A 20,932-nucleotide genomic window follows, 5' to 3' on the forward strand; every position below is an offset into this window, starting at 1 on the left:
CGCTGGAATGTTTCCATCAAACACTTTGTTGAGAGCTTATTGTACGGAGATGGAGGAGCGGTCCTCCAGGATAACTGGAAGTCTCCTGAGCCACCTCAGTCCTTGTTATCTTGTGTGTGATTTCTGGCGACGCCTGTACACCGCTGGTGAGATGGCTAAAGAGAAGCTATCATCTTTACAGGGGAGGATGAAAGGTATATTTGATCAGCGAGCTAAGCCTCGTCACTTTAGTCCAGGTGACCAGGTTCTTGCTCTGCTGCCAATTGTTGGTTCTCCTTTTCAAGTCATGTTTCAAGGTCCATATACGGTTGTGCACCAGTGCACTGAGCAAAACTATCTAGTTTTCCAGAATGGAGGAAAACGCACCAACTGTGCCATCTGCGCACCAACTGTGCCAACTGTAAATCTGCTAAAGCCCTATGATGCACATTCCTCTGGGGCCGAACTGGGAGTCCACAGAGGACAGTAAACCTGTTATTTTGGCCGGTACTGTTGGATTGCTGGGTTCTTCTTTTTGTCATGCTAGATCCGTGCATGGTGAGGAGGATGTCCCTGGTCCTGACGATTGCATACTGCAGGGTAGATTGAAAAATTCAGTCACTGGATGTTTTGGATAGCCTTCTCGCTCATCTACCTGCTGATAGGCGGGACGAGTTGGTCGGTCTGATTGAGTTTTCCAGTTGTTTTCTGATACACCTACAAGTACAAACTTAATAGAACACGATATTGACATTGGAGATGCTGACCCCATCCGTCAGCGGTTCTGTAGTTTCTTGAGCGAAACGGCATTGTCTGGATGCTGAGATTGATATTGCAGTCTTCTTTCTTCAGCTGGGCTTCTGGGCAAACAGATGTTGTACGGACTATTGTAAGGTAAACCGTGTCACTAAACCAGATTAATTTCCTCTTCCTCGGATGGAGGACTGCATTGATCAGGTCGGAGCATCTAAGTTTGTGAGCAAGTTTGACCTGTTAAAGAGCTATTGCCAGGTGCCCCTGACGAGTAGGGCATGTGACATCTCTGCCTTTATTACACCCTCCGGTCTGTACTTTTATTTGGTTATGAGCTTCGGCCTGTGTAATGAACCTGCCACTTTTCAGCGCCTTGTGAACAGGGTTGTCTCCAGTCTGGTCGGTTGTGCTGTTTATCTGGATGATGTAGTGGTTTATGCAGATACCTGGGAGGAGCATCTGTCCCTTATTCAAGCCTTGTTCAACCGCCTGGCTGCTGGTTGCCTCACTATCAATCTGGATTAATGTTTGTTGGCTCAGGCGACTGTTACGTACCTTGGTAAGGTGGTTGGGCAGGGTGAAGTGCATCCTGTTCGGGCTAAAGTGGTAGCTATTGATGCTTTCCCACCGCCAACTACTAAAAAGGAACTGATGGGTTTCTTGGGAATGATTGGTTATTACTGTAGTTTCTGTAGGAACTTCTCTACCGTAATCACTCTGATGACAGACTTGCTGAAAGCTAAGGTGGTCTCGTCTGGTCTCCTCTGTCAACAGGCTTTTGGGGATGCAAAGAGGTTGCTTACTTCAACTCCGGTGCTGGCTGCTGCTCTCGTGGATTTGTCATTCAACTTGTGGGTGGATGCATTTAGTCTGCCGAATTCTTTCTCTATGATCTTGTTTTCCTTAATAGGATGTCGGTGGGCAGCGCCGGCCGGTTCGTCAGCTAAACGGGACACAACTGGGCTCGGATGTGTCCCCGGGGATAAATACCTTTGTTTTGGCACCTCTAAGCACCCCTCATTATCATCATCTATACACAAAACCATTCACTTACATTACTGGCTACACACATCATCATTATTTGTATATAGGTATAAAATATATTTTTGTAATCCCTTGATCTCTGCGTTGTCTCCCTTTTTGTTAAGGGCTACGAGCCGGTTCGTGACAGAACACACAGCCGACCAGGGGGTGGTCAGCATGGTGTGTTCCCATGCACTGCATGAAAATAAGTATTTCCGGGATCGTACATTCTCGATTACACATTAACAAGGATTTCTGGGATCATATACTCAATATTGGGCATTAACATAATGACATTTTCGGGTGTGTAAACTGCATGACACTCGCGCTTGCAAAGGGCTGTCACTAGTTACCACAGCCACAAAGTCAAAATTAACTATATTGTAAACATTTCTTGAACATGTTCTGCTTTTTAGTCTCAATTTAAGGTTAGATTTAGACATAAGGTTAGCTGTGTGATTAAGGTTGTTTAAAGTCATATTTCAAGAAAAAGGCAGGGTTTGGCCATTTGTGGCTTTGGTAACTAGTGATAACCCTTGGAAAGAGGAGACGTCATAGCATCACGTCAGTACACACCCGACCAACTGGCTAGTACTACTCACGTTGGGGCAGGAATATATGAATTTCAGTGTCAGTTAGCTAGAGAGATCCACTCACTGTCCTAACATAATTATTTTAGCACTGTCTTTCAAAAAAAATGTCAAGCCTCTCCGCAATATTAGCTGTGATTTCAACAACAATACTTAACTTTGTTTATTATGAAAGACTTCAAAAGAACTGAGGTAAGGGAACAATTTACACAGTAGGTCTAACATTAGTGTAGTGTCAGAACATCAAATGTTTGCTGTCCTTTCAATTATTTACTAGCTAGCTAATGTTAGTCAGCTGAATGAAGTACCAGATATTAATAAACATATTTTATCAAGCTAGCTAGCTACTTTGTGTGAAGCAAGCAGGAGTTTAGGGGTAAGAGTTGTTGCTAGCTAATGTTAGCTAGCCAGGTGTCAAACGTTATTGTTCCTCAGGGAGTTGTTTCATTTCCAAGCTAGTTAGCTAAAAAAGTTAGCTGGCTAAGCTAGCTACCGATAACAATCCTGACTAGCTAGCTAGTTCCTAACTCATATCTCATGACTCATGGACAGCTGGAGGAATTATAATGAGCTACTAAAGCAGGATTGCAAATGTAATATGGATACAAACAACCCTATTTTACATTTCTCTAGCTGGGCATCTACGTAACTCATCATACATATATGTACCTTTGCACTAAAGCTGCACACCCAGAACTTTGTAGATATGACAACACCGAAGTCCATTCACTATAACATAATTGCTCCAGAACATAGAATATAATTTGAAAAGATTAGTGTTCATATGAACAGACCAATACTTATTGTAAGCACATGTTGACCCAAAGAATTCTATGAGGATCCCATGATCATCTATCATAAACAGATCCCATTATCTGCCAGATCACATAAATTATTAATTCACTATAACCATCACTATTCAACGTCCCAATGATCCCTTATGAAGGTCAGCCACACACGCACACACATACACTACATGGCCAAAAGTATGTGGATTTGGCTATTTCAACCTCACTCGTTGCTGACAGGTGTATAAAATTGAGCACACGGCCATGCAATCTCCATAGACATATTGTCAGAAGAATGGCCCATACTGAGGAGCTCAGGGACATTCAAAGTGGCACTGTCATAGGATGCCACCTTTCCAACAAGTCTTTGTCAAATGTCTGCCCTGCTAGAGCTGCCCCGGTCAAATGAAAGTGCTATTATAGTGGAAACGTCTAGGAGCAACAACGGCTCAACCGCGAAGTGTTAGGCCACAAAAGCTCAAAGAATGGGACTGCCGAGTGCTGAAACGCGTGGGGCGCAAAAATGGTCTGTCCTTGGTTGCAACACTCACTACAGAGTTCCAAACTGCCTCTGGAAGCAACATCCGCACAATAACTGTTCGTCGGTAGCTTCATGAAATGGACGAGTAGCCGCACGCAAGCCTAAGATCATAATGCGCAATGCCAAGCGTTGGCTGGAGTGGTGTAAAGCTCGCCAGCATTGGACTCTGGAGCAGTGGAAATGCGTTCTCTGGAGTGATGAATCACACTTCACCATCTAGCAGTCTGACGGACAAATCTGGGTTTGGCAGATGCCAGGGGAACGCTACCTGCCCGAATGCATAATGCCAAGTGTAAAGTTGGGTGGAGAAGGAATAATGGTGTGGGGCTGTTTTTCATGGTTCGGGTTAGGCCCCTTAGTTCGAGTGAAGGGGAATCTTAACCCTACAGCATACAATGACAATCTAGACGCTTCTGTGCTTCTAACTTTGTGGCAACAGTTTGGGGAAGGCCCTTTCCTGTTTCAGCATGGCAATGCCCCCGTGCACAAAGCGAGGTCCATACAGAAATGGTTTGTCGAGATCGGTGGGGAAGACCTTGACTGGCCTGCACAGAGCCCTGACCTCAAACCCATCAAACACCTTTGGTTTAATCGGAACGCAAACTGCAAGCTAGGTCTAATCGTGCAACATCAGTGTCCAACCTCAATAATGCTCTTGTGGCTGAATGTATGTAAGTCCCCGCAGCAATGTACCAACATCTAGTGGAAAGCCTTCCTAGAAGAGTGGAGGCTGTTATAGCAGCAAAGGGGGGACCAACTCCATATTTATGCCCATGACTTTGGAATGAGATGTTTGACAAGAAGGTGTCCACATGTAGTGAGCCACCACCACCACCAACACTCACCTTGATGAGTGCCTCCAGTTCAGCAGGCATTACACAGCGGTGCCTCTGCAGGAACAAAGCTTTCTCCAGGGTGATGCTGTCCTTCTGGTTGCTCTCGAAAGGCTGCTCCAGGGCCCGGAAGGCTAAGCCGCCACCCACCAAGTAGGCCACCACCACCACAAACACCGCCACCACCGTCTTCCACTTCATCACAGAGTGGAGGGCCAAGAGGTCACCGGTGGTGTCCATGCTGGCCACCACGCTGGCGGAACGGGAGGAGACGGAGAGCCGGGGTAAGGGGCAGTGGCCGTTGGCCCCCTTGGGATCACAGCCCATCGGGTTCTGCATGGCTGCCCCACTGGCCTGGACAGGGCTGGATTGGACCATCCCTGACTGGACCTTCTTGGGAGGGACCAAGTTGGTTTGGACTGCCACTAACAGGAGGAGAGAGAGTTATAGTGTTAGCAAACTATTGTTTTAATTAACCTCTAGGAATATAGCATTTTAGTTTGTTATTACAGGGCATTTTGACAATGTTGATATTGACCTTACCTGCCCTGAATAATACCCCAAAGCAGTCAAAGTTCAAGTATGGTGCATTGTCCTCTGCAGTTCTAGACATTAACGGAGAGGCAGATAACTGGATAACTGTATTCATCTATCGGAGCAGACTAATGATAGAAGCCATTAGTGTAGTACTCAGCCTGCAGCCCTGGACTGATGCCCCATTCCACCCTAGGGTAGAATAGCGTTTCATCTCTCTCTCTCTCTGAGATCCCAGCAGGCCATTGCGATATGTAATAATGTTACCACAGTGAGAATTGTTTTGTATTCAACCCTCGATTCTAATTTCCACAGCCGTATCTAAATGGCATTATGCGGTGGGTGTTTTGATATCAAGGGAAGGACAAGTTGTTGTTGACACACAGAGACACCAAGAACATTGACAAGAGTGTGCTTAAAAAATGTATACGCTTTCCTCTCCGAAAGCAGGATTCAATCTCTCTAATAGACAAGCGTGGCCAGTAAGAGAGGGGGATAACTGCCACTGGGTCATTGCATTGCGAATGGGGTGTGCAATAAATGCATGTGAATGGGGAGGGGGGTGGGGTCACCCAAGGTGGGGGACTTTGTCAAGGAGGCATCCATATTTAGATCTCCTCCTATGGGAGATTGTTCTGACTGAGCCCCAGGGAGGGTGGGAGGGGCCTGGCTGGGTTTCACCATGATGCAATACCTAACACTCTGTTTTTAAAAAAGAGCTCATTGTTCATAGGGAGGTGCTTCTTTGTTTAATTTGAGAGATTGACTGGCCATATGGCTATGTAACGTGCTAGCCCATTTTTTATTTATTTTTAAAGTGACACAATCTAAAAAGCCCCTGTCAGTATTCTAGAAGCAAATATCTTATTGTACTAAAGATGTGTTTGTGTAATTGCAACAAGAAGCCTTGTTTGCAGGATATGTCATACTTTGCATACTATATGCAATGTATTCATTTAATACATATCTGGGAGAATATGCGTAATTTGTGAAGAATTGTATTTTTCTATTTAAACTGTACTTTGTGTGTATTTTACTGTATTATACATTTACTACACTACCACATACTATGTTCCTGGAACAACTGTCTAGCATCCTTTAGTATGAACACCAACACAACCTGTCATGAAGACTCAAGGACATCAAGGAAGTTTCACTCACTTACAGGGATTGAAATCATGTTAGTCCATCCTTTGGCATGGATCACAGTTTAAATTGATCAAAACAAACTGTCATCAGGATGAGAACACACAGCCGGAGATTCACCAACATCAACACCAACGTGGCCACATTGAGTTACCACATTACCGGTGCCTAGGAAAAAAATTAAAAAGCTATTTTTAGGACAATAAGGGCAGTTTGCCAGACACAGATGAAGCATGGTCCTGGACTTAAAACTACTTTCAATGAAGATTCCCCATTGAGCTTGCTTTTTAGTCCAAGACTAGGAGTTTGGGAAACTGGCTTCACAATTAAGGAATTCACAATTAACTTCTTAGGGTGGGTGGGATTATTTTTAGGAAGACATTTTGTGTAATATTTTCAGACCTGCAAGCTACAGAAAGGGGCCTGCTGATGGATATTATAGAACATCCAACTCTACAGCCCACCCATTCAAGTGTCTTGACTCCTCTGACAAAACCATGAGTTGGTTTGCATCGTTTGTGATAAATGAGTGGAATGGAATAAATGGGCACTACAGTTTATCATACTTGGACGAGTACTTTATGAAAGGGGTTGAGCTATTTCTCTACCACTAAATCTGCATCCGTCTAAAAATAGCCATTCAATTCCAATCACAAATGGTTCCATCATTATTAGCATAACTCATGGTTGTAATGGCGATCTAGATTTGAAACCTACTGTGGCTTTGAAATGAATAGTATGCTCCAAGTTCAGCTTTCACAAAATATATAATATTATTCAAACCACTGAACCCACCTCCTGTTGAGTTCCATAGTTTCACAAGATTTGATTATGCAGGAGAGTAGGCTAATGCTTTTATCCAATACATTCCTCCTCCCCATCTTCCACCGCTCTCTCTGTCTCTCATCCAGACGTTACCAGAGGAATACAAAGCTGACAGGACAAAAATAAGTGTGATGTGATGCACTGGAGGATCTTCAAAGAAAAGCTCAATTAAACTGCATGGATGATAAAGATGATTTTTTGTTCTTGATTGATTGGCTGGTATTGGCTGGTAAATCCTGGATATGATGATGCCATCCACAGGCCATTATGATGATGATTGGAGATCATGATATGATCATTTCGTACCTCCTATCCATGTTTACAACAGAAATATCTTATGCCAAGCCACACAAAGTGCAAGTGTTAAATCTGATACCTAAACTTTTTGTATACTGTTGGGGCACAGTAGCCTGACTACTCAAACTCAATTATTCCGCCGCTCTGTCATTAGCTCAAAGAATAGTAGAGCATCCCTATATAGTTCCCATTATGACGTCTGTGAGTACAGGGGGCATCTCCATTGAGACAAACTCCATTTTGAAGTAGTCAATTTTTTTCTTCACGATTGGCTGATCCCTCCTGATGAGCCAGTTGGACATGACTCCAACGGGGTCATTAAGAGGGATCAGCCAATAAATTTGGAACTTGCACCCAGTTAACTACATTAAAATGGTGGAAGCCCTCAATGGCGTTGCCCATGCTAAATCGGCCTTTTGGCCACTAGAGGCCTCTATCATTCTCTATGCGTTACATACTTTAGTCTGAGACTGCCATCATTGAAGTCGTTTGTGGTGACGAGAGGCATTATACAAAACAAAGTCATCAGCAATTGGATTATCTCTAAACCATCAGAAAATCAAAGCCAATGACGAATTTTCAAACCAGCGCTTTACCCACGTGTTCTTGCTCTGGCCCAACCCATCGGTTTCTGGACCAATCAGATATCCCCGAATGTGTACGCATTCGTTCCGTAACCTAACATAGCAGGTGTAAAAGAAACGCCTGAGCGGCATTTAATTACTTCTGATCTTGACAAACCGATCCAGTAAATATGGAGGAGGAGTTATGACAGAGTGTAGCTTTATTAATGCCCAAAAGTGGAAGTCGTGTCACAGGTTCTCCCTCCATTTCCCCTGAAAACCGGATGCATCCAGTTGCTCAACATATGTTCGAGTCAATGTCTTAAAGGGATACTTCGGGATTTTGGCAATGATACCTTTTATCTACCTACCCAGAGTCCGATGAACTCGTGGATACCATTTTTATGTCTCTGCATGCTGTTTGAAGGAAGTTGCACTAGCGCAATTGCTAATTTGCGTTAGCGTAATAATTGGGAGTCTATGGGCATCTGGTTGCATGCTAGCAGATACCCACAGACTTCCAATCATTAGTTAGCATTGGATCACGAAACCTACCTCTAATTTCCTAAATAGTGGATACGGAGACATAAAAATGGTATCAATGAGTTCATCTGATTTTGGGGGAGTAGATAAAAGGCCTCATTGCCAAAATCCTGAAGTATCCCTTTAAAATAAAATTGTATTCATCACATGCGCTGAATACAACAGTGAAATGATTACTTACACGCCCTTAATAACCAACAATGCAGTTTTAAGAAAAATATATATATATAACAAATAAGGTAAAGAGGTAAAGTGACTATGCATGAATAATAAACAGAGAGTATCAGCAGCGTAAAATTGGGGGGTGGGGTGGGGACAATCCAAATAGTCCGGGTAGCCATTTGATTAACTTTTCAAGAGTCTTATGGCTTGGGGATAGAAGCTGTTATGAAGCCTTTTTGACCTAGACTTGGCGCTACGGTACCGCTTGCCGTGCGGTAGCAGAGAGAACAGTCTATGACTAGGGTGGCTGGAGTCCTTGACAATTTTTGTGGCCTTCCTCTGACACCGCCTGGTATAGAGGTCCTGGATGGCAGGAAGCTTGGCCCCAGTGATGTACTGGGCCGTATGCACTACCCTCTGTAGTGCCTTGCGGTCTGAGGCAGAGCAGTTGTCATACCAGGCAGTGATGCAACCAGTCAGGATGCTCTTGATGGTGCAGCTGTAGAACTTTTTGAGGATCTGAGGACCCATGCCAAATCGTTTCCGTCTCCTGAGGGGGAATAGGTGTTGTCGTGCCCTCTTCACGACTGTCTTGGTGTGTTTGAACCATGATAGTTTGTTAGTGATGTGGACACTAAGGAACTCAACCTGCTCCACTACAGCCCCATCGATGAGAATGGAGGCGTGCTCGGTCCTCCTTTTTCTATAGTCCACAATCATCTCCTTTGTCTTGATCACGTTGAGGTAGAGGTTGTTATCCTGGCACCACACTACCAGGTCTCTGACCTCCCTACTCCCTGCAGGCTGTCTCATCATTGTCAGTGATCAGGCCTACCTTTGTGTCGTCGGCAAACGTAATGATGGTGTTGGAGTTGTGCGTGGCCATGCAGTCATGGGTGAACAGGGAGTATAGGAGGGGACTGCGCACGCACCTCTGAGGGGCCCCTGTGTTGAGAATCAGCGTGGCAGATGTGTTACCTACCCTTACCACCTGGGGGCGGCCCATCAGGATCTCCAGGATCCAGTTGCAGAGGGAGGTGTTTAGTCCCAGGGTCCTTAGCTTAGTGATGAGCTTTGAGGGCACTATGGTGTTGATCGCTCAGCTGTAGTCAATGAATAGCATTCTCACATAGGTGTTCCTTTTGTCCAGGTGGGAAAGGGCTGTGTGGAATGCGTTAGAGATGAAATCATCTGTGGATCTGTAGAGGCGGTATCCAAATTGGAGTGGGTCTAGGTTTTCTGGGATAATGGTAGTTGAATGTGTTATTACTCCAACCTTTGGAAAAGTGAAAAATTGACAAGTTTTCATTTTTGTCAAAACCAACTTTATATTGAAGAATTCCCTTTGACTTGATAGCCTGTACATGTGCAGTTCAGCATGAGACGACTGTTAGACCCAATTTGTGTTTCTGCGCATGAGCTTAGCTAGCCAGCGTTGCCATGGCATCGCCTACAAGCATGATTGGGCAGTTCTATTGGAGAAGCAGTTTATGCCTATCTTCATACTGTACTGTCTTTGGATCGGCCAATTAATTATACTTGTGAGCAAACATTCCAGAACTGCAGGTGGCAGTAAATCACCAACCTTGGCTTTATACCTGTTCAAACAACACAATATACAGGTGGCAGTGTGCACCCTTTCAGTTTCGTTGCAAAGTCATTGAAGTAGTAGGAGAAGAAAATGTACTACTTCAAAATGGAGATGGCCTCAATGGCGCTGCCCATGCTCTCATATACGCCATACTTGGACAGATACAATGATGCGATGTCTATCATAAATCTATGATCCAGACTCATTGTGGAGAAGAAGCTAACATCCGTGGGCGTGGCGTAGCGTTTGGCTGGAACAAGGAGTCTGGGAAGCCAGGCAAGTGGCACAGTGGGAGGCCAGAATATTGATTTATCCAGCCTAGCAGCTGTAGATGAGGAAACATCACATGAAAGGAGTCTGTCTGTGTGGGTTCAGTATGGAGATTAAGAGTGGAGGACCACATTCAAATACTGAATCAGATAATAGCATGCGGAATGTAAGTAGAAAGGCTCTGTCTCTGCCCAGTAATTCCCAATTGGCCTGAACGACATCTCCCCAGCAGCTGTCCTATCCCCGCCTCTATCTATCCCTAACGAAGAGCACACTGTAGCCTACCACACAGCTGAGCACATAAGGGATGGAGAAGAAAGAGATCCACTCCCAACCGCCTGGCGTCATAAAAAGCACATTGCATGATTGTAAATGGCATTAAAGCTCCTATTTTAGATTAAATAAACACAACATAAATTATTTGAAAGAAAAGCTATTCACATTGTAACTAATTTTGTCCAAGTCACACAGTAAAGATGCTGAGACAACTGTATACCCAGGTTCTTCAGTCAACATATCCTTGCACAAAGCTATCATTACACAAACTCCACTTTTAGAGTAAAATGTACATTTACTAACCTTGTTGTTCCGGGTCCAAATTGACTTGTTTTCTAGGGTTTTCCAGTGGAAATTTCATAGCTATTGTTCTTCTCAATAAACACAAAGACCATAGATCTGCTCAATAGCGCTTGAGAAAATGTAGAAAAATAAAACAAATGTGCCAGTGCCCTTGTCACAAATATGTATTATTGTTGCTTCGAATGGCATGATAAAATATACCCGAAAAGTAAGGCGAAAATGTGTCTGGAGCAATGACAGGGTCTGAAGCCATAGATGTTGCCTATCCTTCTCAGCTTGACATGGGTGGGTGCACCCCAGCGGTTGATAGTAATGAGGTTTATGTATGTGTACTGTCTGTCGCACCACTCAGGACCACCCTATGGGCTACAACACATTTCGCACGCCAGACCACTTGAAGAAGGCTCCGAACAGAAGTGGACAACGAACGCATTTAGAACAACGAACTTCACACAAGGATGTGGATGTAACCCCAACAAAGGAAGAACGACGTTTCTTGGATAGTAGTCCATCTCTCCATCAATGGACGATTTTCTAAAAGTACTAATGATATTACCACTAATACTGTAGGTTCATTATATACATGCTAATTAATAAATGTCTAAATGGTTTACTTACTATTTTGTGACAGGGAGGGATAGCGGCTATCCTCCTTTTTCAGTTAATTCCCACTCCACTCCAATCACGATTGGGTACCGGCGTGTAGGCACATGGCGCGGGAGTAAAAGTCATAAATAATGTATTCAAGCATAGACAACTAAAAAAAACATTACATCATCCGATGTTGGAGAAATCATACATAATGTATCAAAATCAATAGCCTACATCGAGACCAGTAATCTCTGCAATACTGTCACTGTGCCCATTAAAAAGATGCCATAAAATCTTGCGCTGTTATTTTGAGGTTCTAGATAAACATCACTTATTTTATAGGGATGCTTGAAATGCATTTAAGATACAACACGCGCTTTCAGTCAGTAGGCTACAATTTGTTTAAAAAAAACTGAAATTAAATCAAATTATTGTTATTTTTGCAGTGGATCGGCCTTGCTGAACGAAGCACCTTGCCGTGATGTTAATAACATCAAAATGTCCTATGATTTGCATATTATGTGTTGAATTATGCATTTGAGTAGTATAATTGCATATCATTCAACCACTAGTGGACACTTTTTTAAAGAAATTAAACAAACAAATGGATATATCATCATTTCGTTTCATTTTGATACAGTTCATTGAACATCTCACTGTTGTTTAACAAATGTATAATTATCCAGAGAAACCATTACAATGGTATTCCACAATGAGAAAAGTGCACCTCCAGAAACACTGAGCGGCTGTAGTTGCTATAGACAATGCTTCCCCAAGAACCTTCAACCAGTTATGATAGACAGCTGTCTGACTTTAAACTGAAATAGAATTGGCATACCAAGTGTAAAAACTGTCTGCAAGGAAAGCAAGCCATTGATTGGTGATATACTATCGTAGTCATCCTATTGTGGGCATAGATTTGTGAATAAATCAAATCAGAGTTTGTTGGTCGCTCACACAGTTTAGCAGATGTTGTACGGTGTGCAGCGAAAAGCGTATGTTACTAGCTCCCAAACAAAGCAGTAAAACGTCAAACAAGTGCACAAATATATATTTTTTGAAACATAAAAATAAATCAAGAAATGTCATAACGAATTCAATTAACAACCCAAATAGCACTAACAGTAATCCAAATGCAATCTACACGTATACAGACAGGATGAATTTACACAAGATAAAGGAAGAATGACATGTACAGCAGTAGATATATTACAGTGAGCTATGTCAAGAATCCAGTATATGCATAAAAGGTGGTGTGTATAAACAGTGTAGGCCTAAGCCTAACTAAAAAGCAACGTACAGTAGTAGAAATACAATATGTGTAAGAAAACAATATTCAAATACACAGTACAAAACCTCATTGCAAAATTAGAGGTGAACAACTACTAGGGCATGTCAGAGGACATTATTCAGAATTAACACATCGGCATTTAAGAGGTTAACAAGAGGGGTTCTGCCTGCATATAGCCTACCGTATGTCAATGACATGTACACATTGAGGATAGATTGTTGTACACAAAGTTGTCATTAATACAAATGTATGGCTGACATGACCCTTGTCCCTATGGTTCATGTACTTAACATTTAAATATGTATGTTTTACACAAGTAGCTACACAGAGTACAAAACATTAAGATCACCTTCCTAATATTGAGTTGCACAAATTAAGAGTTTTTGCCTTTAAACACTTCAAGAGAGATATTTCAAGCTTGAGGCTCATAAATGATCACTACTCAGGAATCTGAGAGGAAATATCGAGCAAATTGGTAAAAGTAGAGAACATTGGTTTATGATGTAAGTGGGCTGCCCAACACTGCCAACACTCCAGCCTTGAGGGAGAGTTATCTGTCCCACTTGTGTACTTCACCACACAGCTGTAATATAAATCATAATACTTTGCTCATAATGGGCGGTACTGGGTCAAAAGGTCCCTTAAACAAAACAAGGAACATGGCAGCAATAGCAATATGCTGTTGACAGCATGTTCCTTTGACCAAAGAGTACTCAAAATAGTGTTCATCAGATTTTCTGTTTTTTCTTTGTGTTTGGAGAAGGGGTATTTATCACCTTATCTTTGATTGGCCGTTGCTGTTGAGCGAGACCATTTACTGTAAGTGTGTGATGTCATGTCTGGCATGACCCCATCTATTGACTACTGGTATAGGCCTATACTGTTAATGATAAGGGATAATTGCTTTCTGAAATCAACATGTAATTACAGTGCATTCAGAAAGTATTCATACCCCTTGACCTATTCCACATTTTGTTGTGTTACAGCCTGAATTCAAAATAAAACATCATTTTAGAAATGTTTGCTTATTTATTGAAAATTAAATACAGAAATATCTCATTTACATAAGTATTCACACCCCTGAGTCAATACTTTGTGGAAGCACCTCTGGCAGCAATTACAGCTGTGAGTCTTTCTAGGTAAGTCTCTAAGAGCTTTCCACACATGGATTGTGCAACATTTGCCCATAAATGTTTTCTAAATTCTTCAAGCTCTGTCAAATTGGTTGTTGATCATTGCTAGACAACCATTTTCAGGTCTTGCCATCGATTTTCAAGTAGACTTAAGTCAACTGTAACTCAGCCACTCAAGAACATTCACTGTCTTCTTGGTAAGCCTGCTTGGTAAGCCTGCTGAAAGGTGAATTACTCTCCCAGTAACTGGTGAAGAGCAGACTGAACCAGGTTTTCCTCTTGGATTTTGACTGTGCTTAGTGTAACAGGGTTGGTTATCTTTCCACTTGACACTGCATAAATATGTATTTTATGTTTATGTATTCTAATTGGTTTGTTCAAGTCAGATGTCAATAAGGTGTTATGTCATTGGTCATGCTTGCAGATAGGGGGAAATCGCAAGCGTACATTTTTCCCAGTCTGATTTTGACATGCAAGCGGTAGGTCACATACTGAAATACTGTATTCTATTTTCATATTTTCAATGTGTACGAGTTCACTATGTACATGTCCTGATGTGTCTATATATGTGTACGGTACCTGTTAGATATTGGAGGCATTCTGGGATGTGCTTTGTACAATTATTGCTGGAAGAGATGAGTTAGCTAACATGCTCCAATTGTAATGGACACATTAGCTCCCTGCTAATTCACAGTTATTTCCAGATTTATCACGAATCTACAGCCATTCACATACTGTTGTCCTGCACATCTAATGTGCTTCCTTGTGTCTATTGTCAGAAAAAACAACAATCAACTGGGATCGCTTGATTGACAGTCCTTTCTTTAAAAACACAACGCAATAAGTTACAAAGTACGATTACATCTGTTACACTGGTGCCGAGACCAGCGTACTTGTCTTCACTGGACAGCTGTTACATTAGCTCCGTTCTGTTTATTTTTTATCCTGAAAAAGTCCCCAGTCCGTAACGATTACAGAATACCCATAACATGATGCAGGCACCACTATGCTTGAAAATATGAAGAATGGTACTCAGTAATGTGTTGTGTTGGACTTACCCCAAACATAACACTTCGGTATTCAGAACAAAAAGTGAATTGCTTTGCCAACTTTTTTGCAGTATTACTTTAGTGCCTTGTTGCAAACAGGATGCATGTTTTGGAATCTTTTTTTATTATGTACAGGCTTCCTTCTTTTCCCTCTGTCAATTGGGTTTGTATTGTGGAGTAACTTCACAGCCATTAAACTCTGTAACTGGTTTAATGTCACCATTGGCTTCATGTTGAAATACCTGAGCAAGATGATCAATGGAAACAGGATGCACCTGAGCTCAATTTCGAGCCTCATTGCAAAGGGTTTGAATACTTTTTTGAAATAAGGTATCTGTTTTTTATTTTTAATACATTTTCTAAAATTCCTAAACCTGTTTTTGCCTTGTCATTATGGCATATTGTGTGTAGTTTGATGAGGATTTTTTAAATATTTAATCAATTTTAAAATAAGGCTGTAACGTAACAAAATGTGGAAAAAGTCAAGGAGTCTGAATTCTTTCCGAATGCACTGTAGCTATTGGATTTCCCTGACTCTCCCTCAGCCCGGTGAAGCGCCTGCCTCCCCCTCGCTTTGGTAGCTAACTCAGCCTGTTTATATTGTAGTGAATAAGCTGGCTTGCAGGGTCCTCCATATTACATCACACCTGGAAAAACATTTTCAGACATGACTTCGGCATTCTTCAGAATTCAGATCTGTTTTATGTAATAACCCCCAAAATCAAAAAGTGAGGTGTAACTTTGTATTGGGACTTTTGATGCGTATACTAATGCAAATCCATATGTTACAAGTGATTACGTTTATACTACCTACCCTTTAAAATCAGGGATGTATGCTGGTGGGCTTGGACTGCCACAGCAGGCAGGTTGTTTAAAGGTTAAAGGTTTAGTCTCAAAATACTCAGTACGACAGGGCTGCTACAATAATTCAGTGATTACCACTTACATGCAATTTTCACTTCTCACGAATTACCTTGCTAGCTGTCTGGAGACAATTGCAGCGCTGCCATGTCTTTCCCTCTCTGTCCTGTGGCAGGAAACGCAGTTATGCACCACCATCTTGTAGGAAACCGTTGGAGGTGCATTCTCCAGAGTCATAACTGCTGCAACCAATCAGAGCACACAAACAATTAATTCAACCACATTAAATTATATTTGGTTAACTATTTAACTAACTATTTAGCTGTCTTATGGGTTGGGTGTAGAAGCTGTTTAGTGTCCTGTTGGTTCCAGACTTGGTGCGTCGGTACTGCTTGCCGTGTGGTAGCAGAGAGAACAGTCTATGACTTGAGTGTCTGGAGTATTTAACCATTTTTAGGCCCTTCCCCTGACACCGCCTGGTATAGAGGTCCTGGATGGCATGGAGCTCGGCTCCAGAGATGTACTGGAGATGTACAGGTCTGCTGAGCGCAAACTTGAAAGTTGTGAAAATTCTGTGCAACTTCCAGCACATGTTTACTGTGAATGCTGAGGCTGTACCCGCTATAAGTTACAGTTTTATCCGTGGCCAAGTAGGCTACTGTGGCTATTTGATCATAATGTAGGCCTACCAGAGTGGCCTGAAATCGATCACAAAATCCAAGAAGAAGAAAATCACACATAGGCGATATGACCTGATTTAGTTAATCATCGTTGTGTACATTCACAGACAATGACTCGTTACGGCGGTAACAGTTGAGGAAAGATGCCAGCTCTGAGAGAAGTCCTCAGTCAGCCCGCTCACATTCACAGAGGTTGGATTAAACCCTTCAATCCTGGAGGAACATATTGCAGTATTATACAATATAGTTAGGAAAAAAGTGTGGTAGAATTCATAGAGTTTTGTTGCTGTTAATTTAAGAGCAACTACCACAAATGAAAGACAATGCAAGATCAGCATCCATTAGAATTAGAAGGTTGAAGAGGTGTATGGTATGCTAAGAATATGATAGACAAGAAGTAGGATTGGCTAGAATAGAGACAAATGTGATTGATCTGGACGCAGTGCCAAGGTCTTGCCATAAGGTAATAGTAAAGGGGGAGATGACTAAGGCAGCATCCATCATATTGACAGCCTGGTTTGTCTGAGAGTAGCAAGAAACAGAATCCAATAAAAATAATATTTCAAATTGAGAGAGGTGAAATACACTAACTGTGCTGCAAGGTCAATATTATTGAAGTCACAAATATTTCAGACGCAGAGTAAACAACTCTGGTCTAAATAAGGGGAAAAAAACGCCAAAACTCATTAACAACGTTTTGAGCAAATTATACTTGTAAATGTTTAGAAAGCTTAATTAAACACATGGAGACTAATGAAAGCAGAATGAATTGTTCACTCTGTTATTAATATGGACATGGTACAGAGCGTGAGCGCTCGGACACAGACGATGAGTAAAATTCAATGAATCTGTCAGCATTTGGACAACGAAGCAAGAGAAACAGGAGCAGAAGCAGCGATCACTTCATTTTCTCATACAGGTACTGTTTATACTGGTTTCAGACTGTATTTGTTGTGTTTTTAATGCTGTGCTTTCTGTGAAAAAGTATGTATTTTGTCTTGATTGTTGTCTTCTAGGGTTTCACCAGAAATAATGAAATCTCCTATCATGAAGAGGGCTTTTTTTGCAGAGTAAGAATGATTTTTTCTAAACCTTTAATTACTGCTTTAAAAGCTTTTATAAATATAGGAGAAGATGGTAAAGTGTGAAATTGCCTGCTAGATATAATAAATTCAAGATCACTTCAGAGCCCTAGCAGCTCCTAGCAGTCTCACCTACAGTACATAGTTCCCCTGTAAAGTAACCATTCCGGCTTACCATTATTTTCTCTACAGGGAGAAATAATGAATGTACCTTGAATGTATTAATATTGTGTAAATGTATAAATATTGTCCAGGTGCCTGTACTCTGAAAGGTACACTACATGAACAAAAGTATGTGGACAGCTGCTCGTCAAAGTAATCACATTCCAAAATCATGGGCATTAATATGGAGTTGGTCCCCCCTTTGCTGCTATAATAGCCTCCTCTCTTCTGGACTTTCCCCTAGATGTTGGAACATTGCTGCGGTGACTTGCTTCCATTCAGCCACAAGTGAGGTTGGGCACTGATGTTGTGGGGCGATTAGGCCTGGCATGCAGTCAGCTTTCCAATTCTTCCCAAATGTGTTCGATGTTCGATAGTTCAGGTCTCTGTGCAGGCCAGTTAAGTTCTTCCACATCAATCTCTACAAACCATTTCTCTATGGACTTTACTTTGTGCATGGGGGCATTGTCATGCTGAAACAGGAAAGGGCCTTCCCCAAACTGTTGCCACAAAGTTGGAAGCATAGAATAGTCTAATGTCATTATATGCTGTAGCATTAAGATTTCCCTTCACTGGAACTAAGGGGCTTAGTCCAAACCATGTAAAACAGCCCCAAATCATTATTCCTCCTCCACCAAATTTTACAGTTGCCACTATGCATTGGGGCAGGTAGCGTTCTCCTGGCATCCGCTGCTCCAGAGTCCAACAGCGGCGAGCTTTACACCACTCCAGCCGACGCTTGGCATTGCGCATGGTGATCTTAGGCTTGTGTGAGGCTGCTCGGCCATGAAAACCCATTACATTAAGCTCCCGACGAACAGTTTTTGTGCTGACGTTACTTCCAGAAGCAGTTTTGAACTGTTGCATTTTTACGCACTGCTCAATTCAGCACTCTGCGGCCCGTTCTGTGAGCTTGTGTGGCCTACCACTTCACAGTGTGGCCTACCACTTCGGGGCTGAGCCATTGTTGCTCCTAGATGTTTCCACTTCACAATAACAGCACTTACAGTTAACCGGGGCAAGTCTAGCAGAGCAGAAATGTTACAAACTGACTTGTTGGAAAGGTGGCATCCTGTCACTGTGCAATGACATGCAATGCCAACTGTGGGACCTGACTATAGATAGTTGTGTGCCTTTCCAAATCATGTCCAATCAATAGAATCTACCACAGGTGGACTCAAATGAAGTTGTAGAAACATCTGGAAACAGGATGCACCCATTCTCAATTCCGAGTCTCATAGCAAAGGGTCTGAATACTTATGTAAATAAGGTAATTCTGTTTTTTAAACATTTCTAAAAACCTGTTTTCCGCTTTGTCATTATGGGATATTGTGTGTAGATTGATGAGGATTTTTTTTCTTGAATCAATTTTAGAATAAGGCTGTAACAACATGTGGGAAAGGGGAAGGGGTCTGAATACTTTCCGAATGCACTGTATAGTGTATGCCACTTTTATATTAACTGTTTTTCTCAGGACATGAGAGACCTTGTCGACAGCACCTCATATGGTATTAATGCTGGGCTATACATCACAAGTGATGTTACTCGTAATAATCCCACCTCATGAAACCTGTAATAGGTCTTTAAAAAGGGGCATTAATGATGTTGATTAACTGGTCTCTGTCTCCTTGTGAATATGAATGTGTTGTTACCACGTGTAGGTATTGATACTAATTTCTTCTTCTTCCAATGGGTCTTAGAGGAGTTGTTTGAACGTCATGTGGACAAGAACAAACGTTGACTAGATGAGGTGAGTGTCTCAACTCTACATGGGCATCTGCACTGGCAGCCTTATTGTGTTGTTTTTTTACACTCATGCTTACATACAAAATGGCAAAAAGGAAATCAAACAAGCTGATACATTCTGTACGTGAAATTAGAGATCTGTCAGAGAATTACTCAGTGTCACACAGTGAAATTTTTTCAATAAGTTTGGTTATGTTATTTTTAAGGACAAAATGCGCCATCTTCTGGAAACTTTGCGCAATGACTTGTAAAGTCCAGCGAACACACCTACCTGTGGTGCAGAGCCTGAGACTGGTGAAGAGACAGAGATTGACCTTCTTCATAGTCATCTGCATGGTATGGAATCTCTAGACAGAGGATCACCATCAGAAACCAAAGAGGACAATTGCCTTTTTCCCTATGCATTGTTTAGTAACAAGGACAGTGGTGGACTGGAGAATGTTGTTCCATTGTCAGTATCCACACCGTTACATGGTAGCCCTCCTCCTGAGAGGACTGACTCTGTGTCTGTCTATTAGTTCACCTGATGCTGATGAAGGTACAGAGGGCCTTGATGAGCAGGATTATGACAGGGAAAAAGGCTGTTGTCTTTCACTTGGTGAAAATACCCCTCTGCCCCTTGAGGAGGATCACAATCAACCTAGAAGACAATCGTGGTGGACTGTCCAAAGAGCTGGAAGAGTCTTTCCACGTGTCCAATGCATCTGATTTCCCAGCGGCCAGGAGTCACTGAGAATATAAACACTCTAGCCTCTTTCAGTGATGATGAGTTCTGATTTTATTTGTATTTTAAGGATTAGTTTAATGAGCTTTGAAGTCAACGGATGCTATTTTCGCTACGAGCAACTTGATATTGAGGTTTTTGAATCCCGAATGTGTTTTATAAACGGAAGCTGTATATTTCATACTTTTTGTAAATGCCCATTCCTGTTCTGGACACTGTATTGCCATGGAGATTTACGGTACAAAGTATTGACCAATATGTATTTTGATTATTGTTACACAATAATGAGAATTAACTAGACCAGAAATGTATTTTTATATATTTATCAATGTATTGCTCACTTTGTAGCCTATTGGTTTCAAATAACTGAGTATCAGTCAATATTCTAGGAAATACCTTTAATAAGAGGCACTGTGCTCTCTGCAACATGTAGCCTAGTTAACTGTGACCTTTGCTGTGACTGCCTAACAGTGTTGTTCATGTTTACAATAAAATGTTTTGTTATGTTGTTATGAACCCGCCTCCTCTTTCATCATGCACTCTGCACAAAAGTCAACTTGTCTCAGCTTTGTCCGAGTGGGAGGGGTGTGTGTGCG

At 42.0% G+C, this 20,932-nt stretch overlaps 1 protein-coding gene and 1 pseudogene across 1 annotated transcript in view; one reads left to right on the forward strand and one right to left on the reverse strand.

The window, feature by feature from the left end:
- LOC139374230 (potassium channel, subfamily K, member 10b) overlaps window positions 1–11,075 on the reverse strand; it is a 30,203-nt gene extending 19,128 nt beyond the window's left edge. Inside the window, exons 1-2 of the mRNA XM_071115255.1 lie at window positions 11,018–11,075; window positions 4,520–4,932 (exon numbers count right to left, since the gene is read on the reverse strand). Coding sequence (XP_070971356.1) covers window positions 4,520–4,932; window positions 11,018–11,075 — 471 coding nt within the window. The remainder of the gene's footprint in view (window positions 1–4,519; window positions 4,933–11,017) is intronic.
- A 6,335-nt stretch (window positions 11,076–17,410) lies between these two features.
- LOC139374470 (spermatogenesis-associated protein 7 homolog) lies at window positions 17,411–20,388 on the forward strand (annotated as a pseudogene).
- The last annotated feature ends 544 nt before the right edge of the window (window positions 20,389–20,932 follow it).

The sequence above is a fragment of the Oncorhynchus clarkii genome, chromosome 19, assembly GCF_045791955.1.
Source record: "Oncorhynchus clarkii lewisi isolate Uvic-CL-2024 chromosome 19, UVic_Ocla_1.0, whole genome shotgun sequence".
Lineage (NCBI taxonomy): Eukaryota > Metazoa > Chordata > Actinopteri > Salmoniformes > Salmonidae > Oncorhynchus > Oncorhynchus clarkii.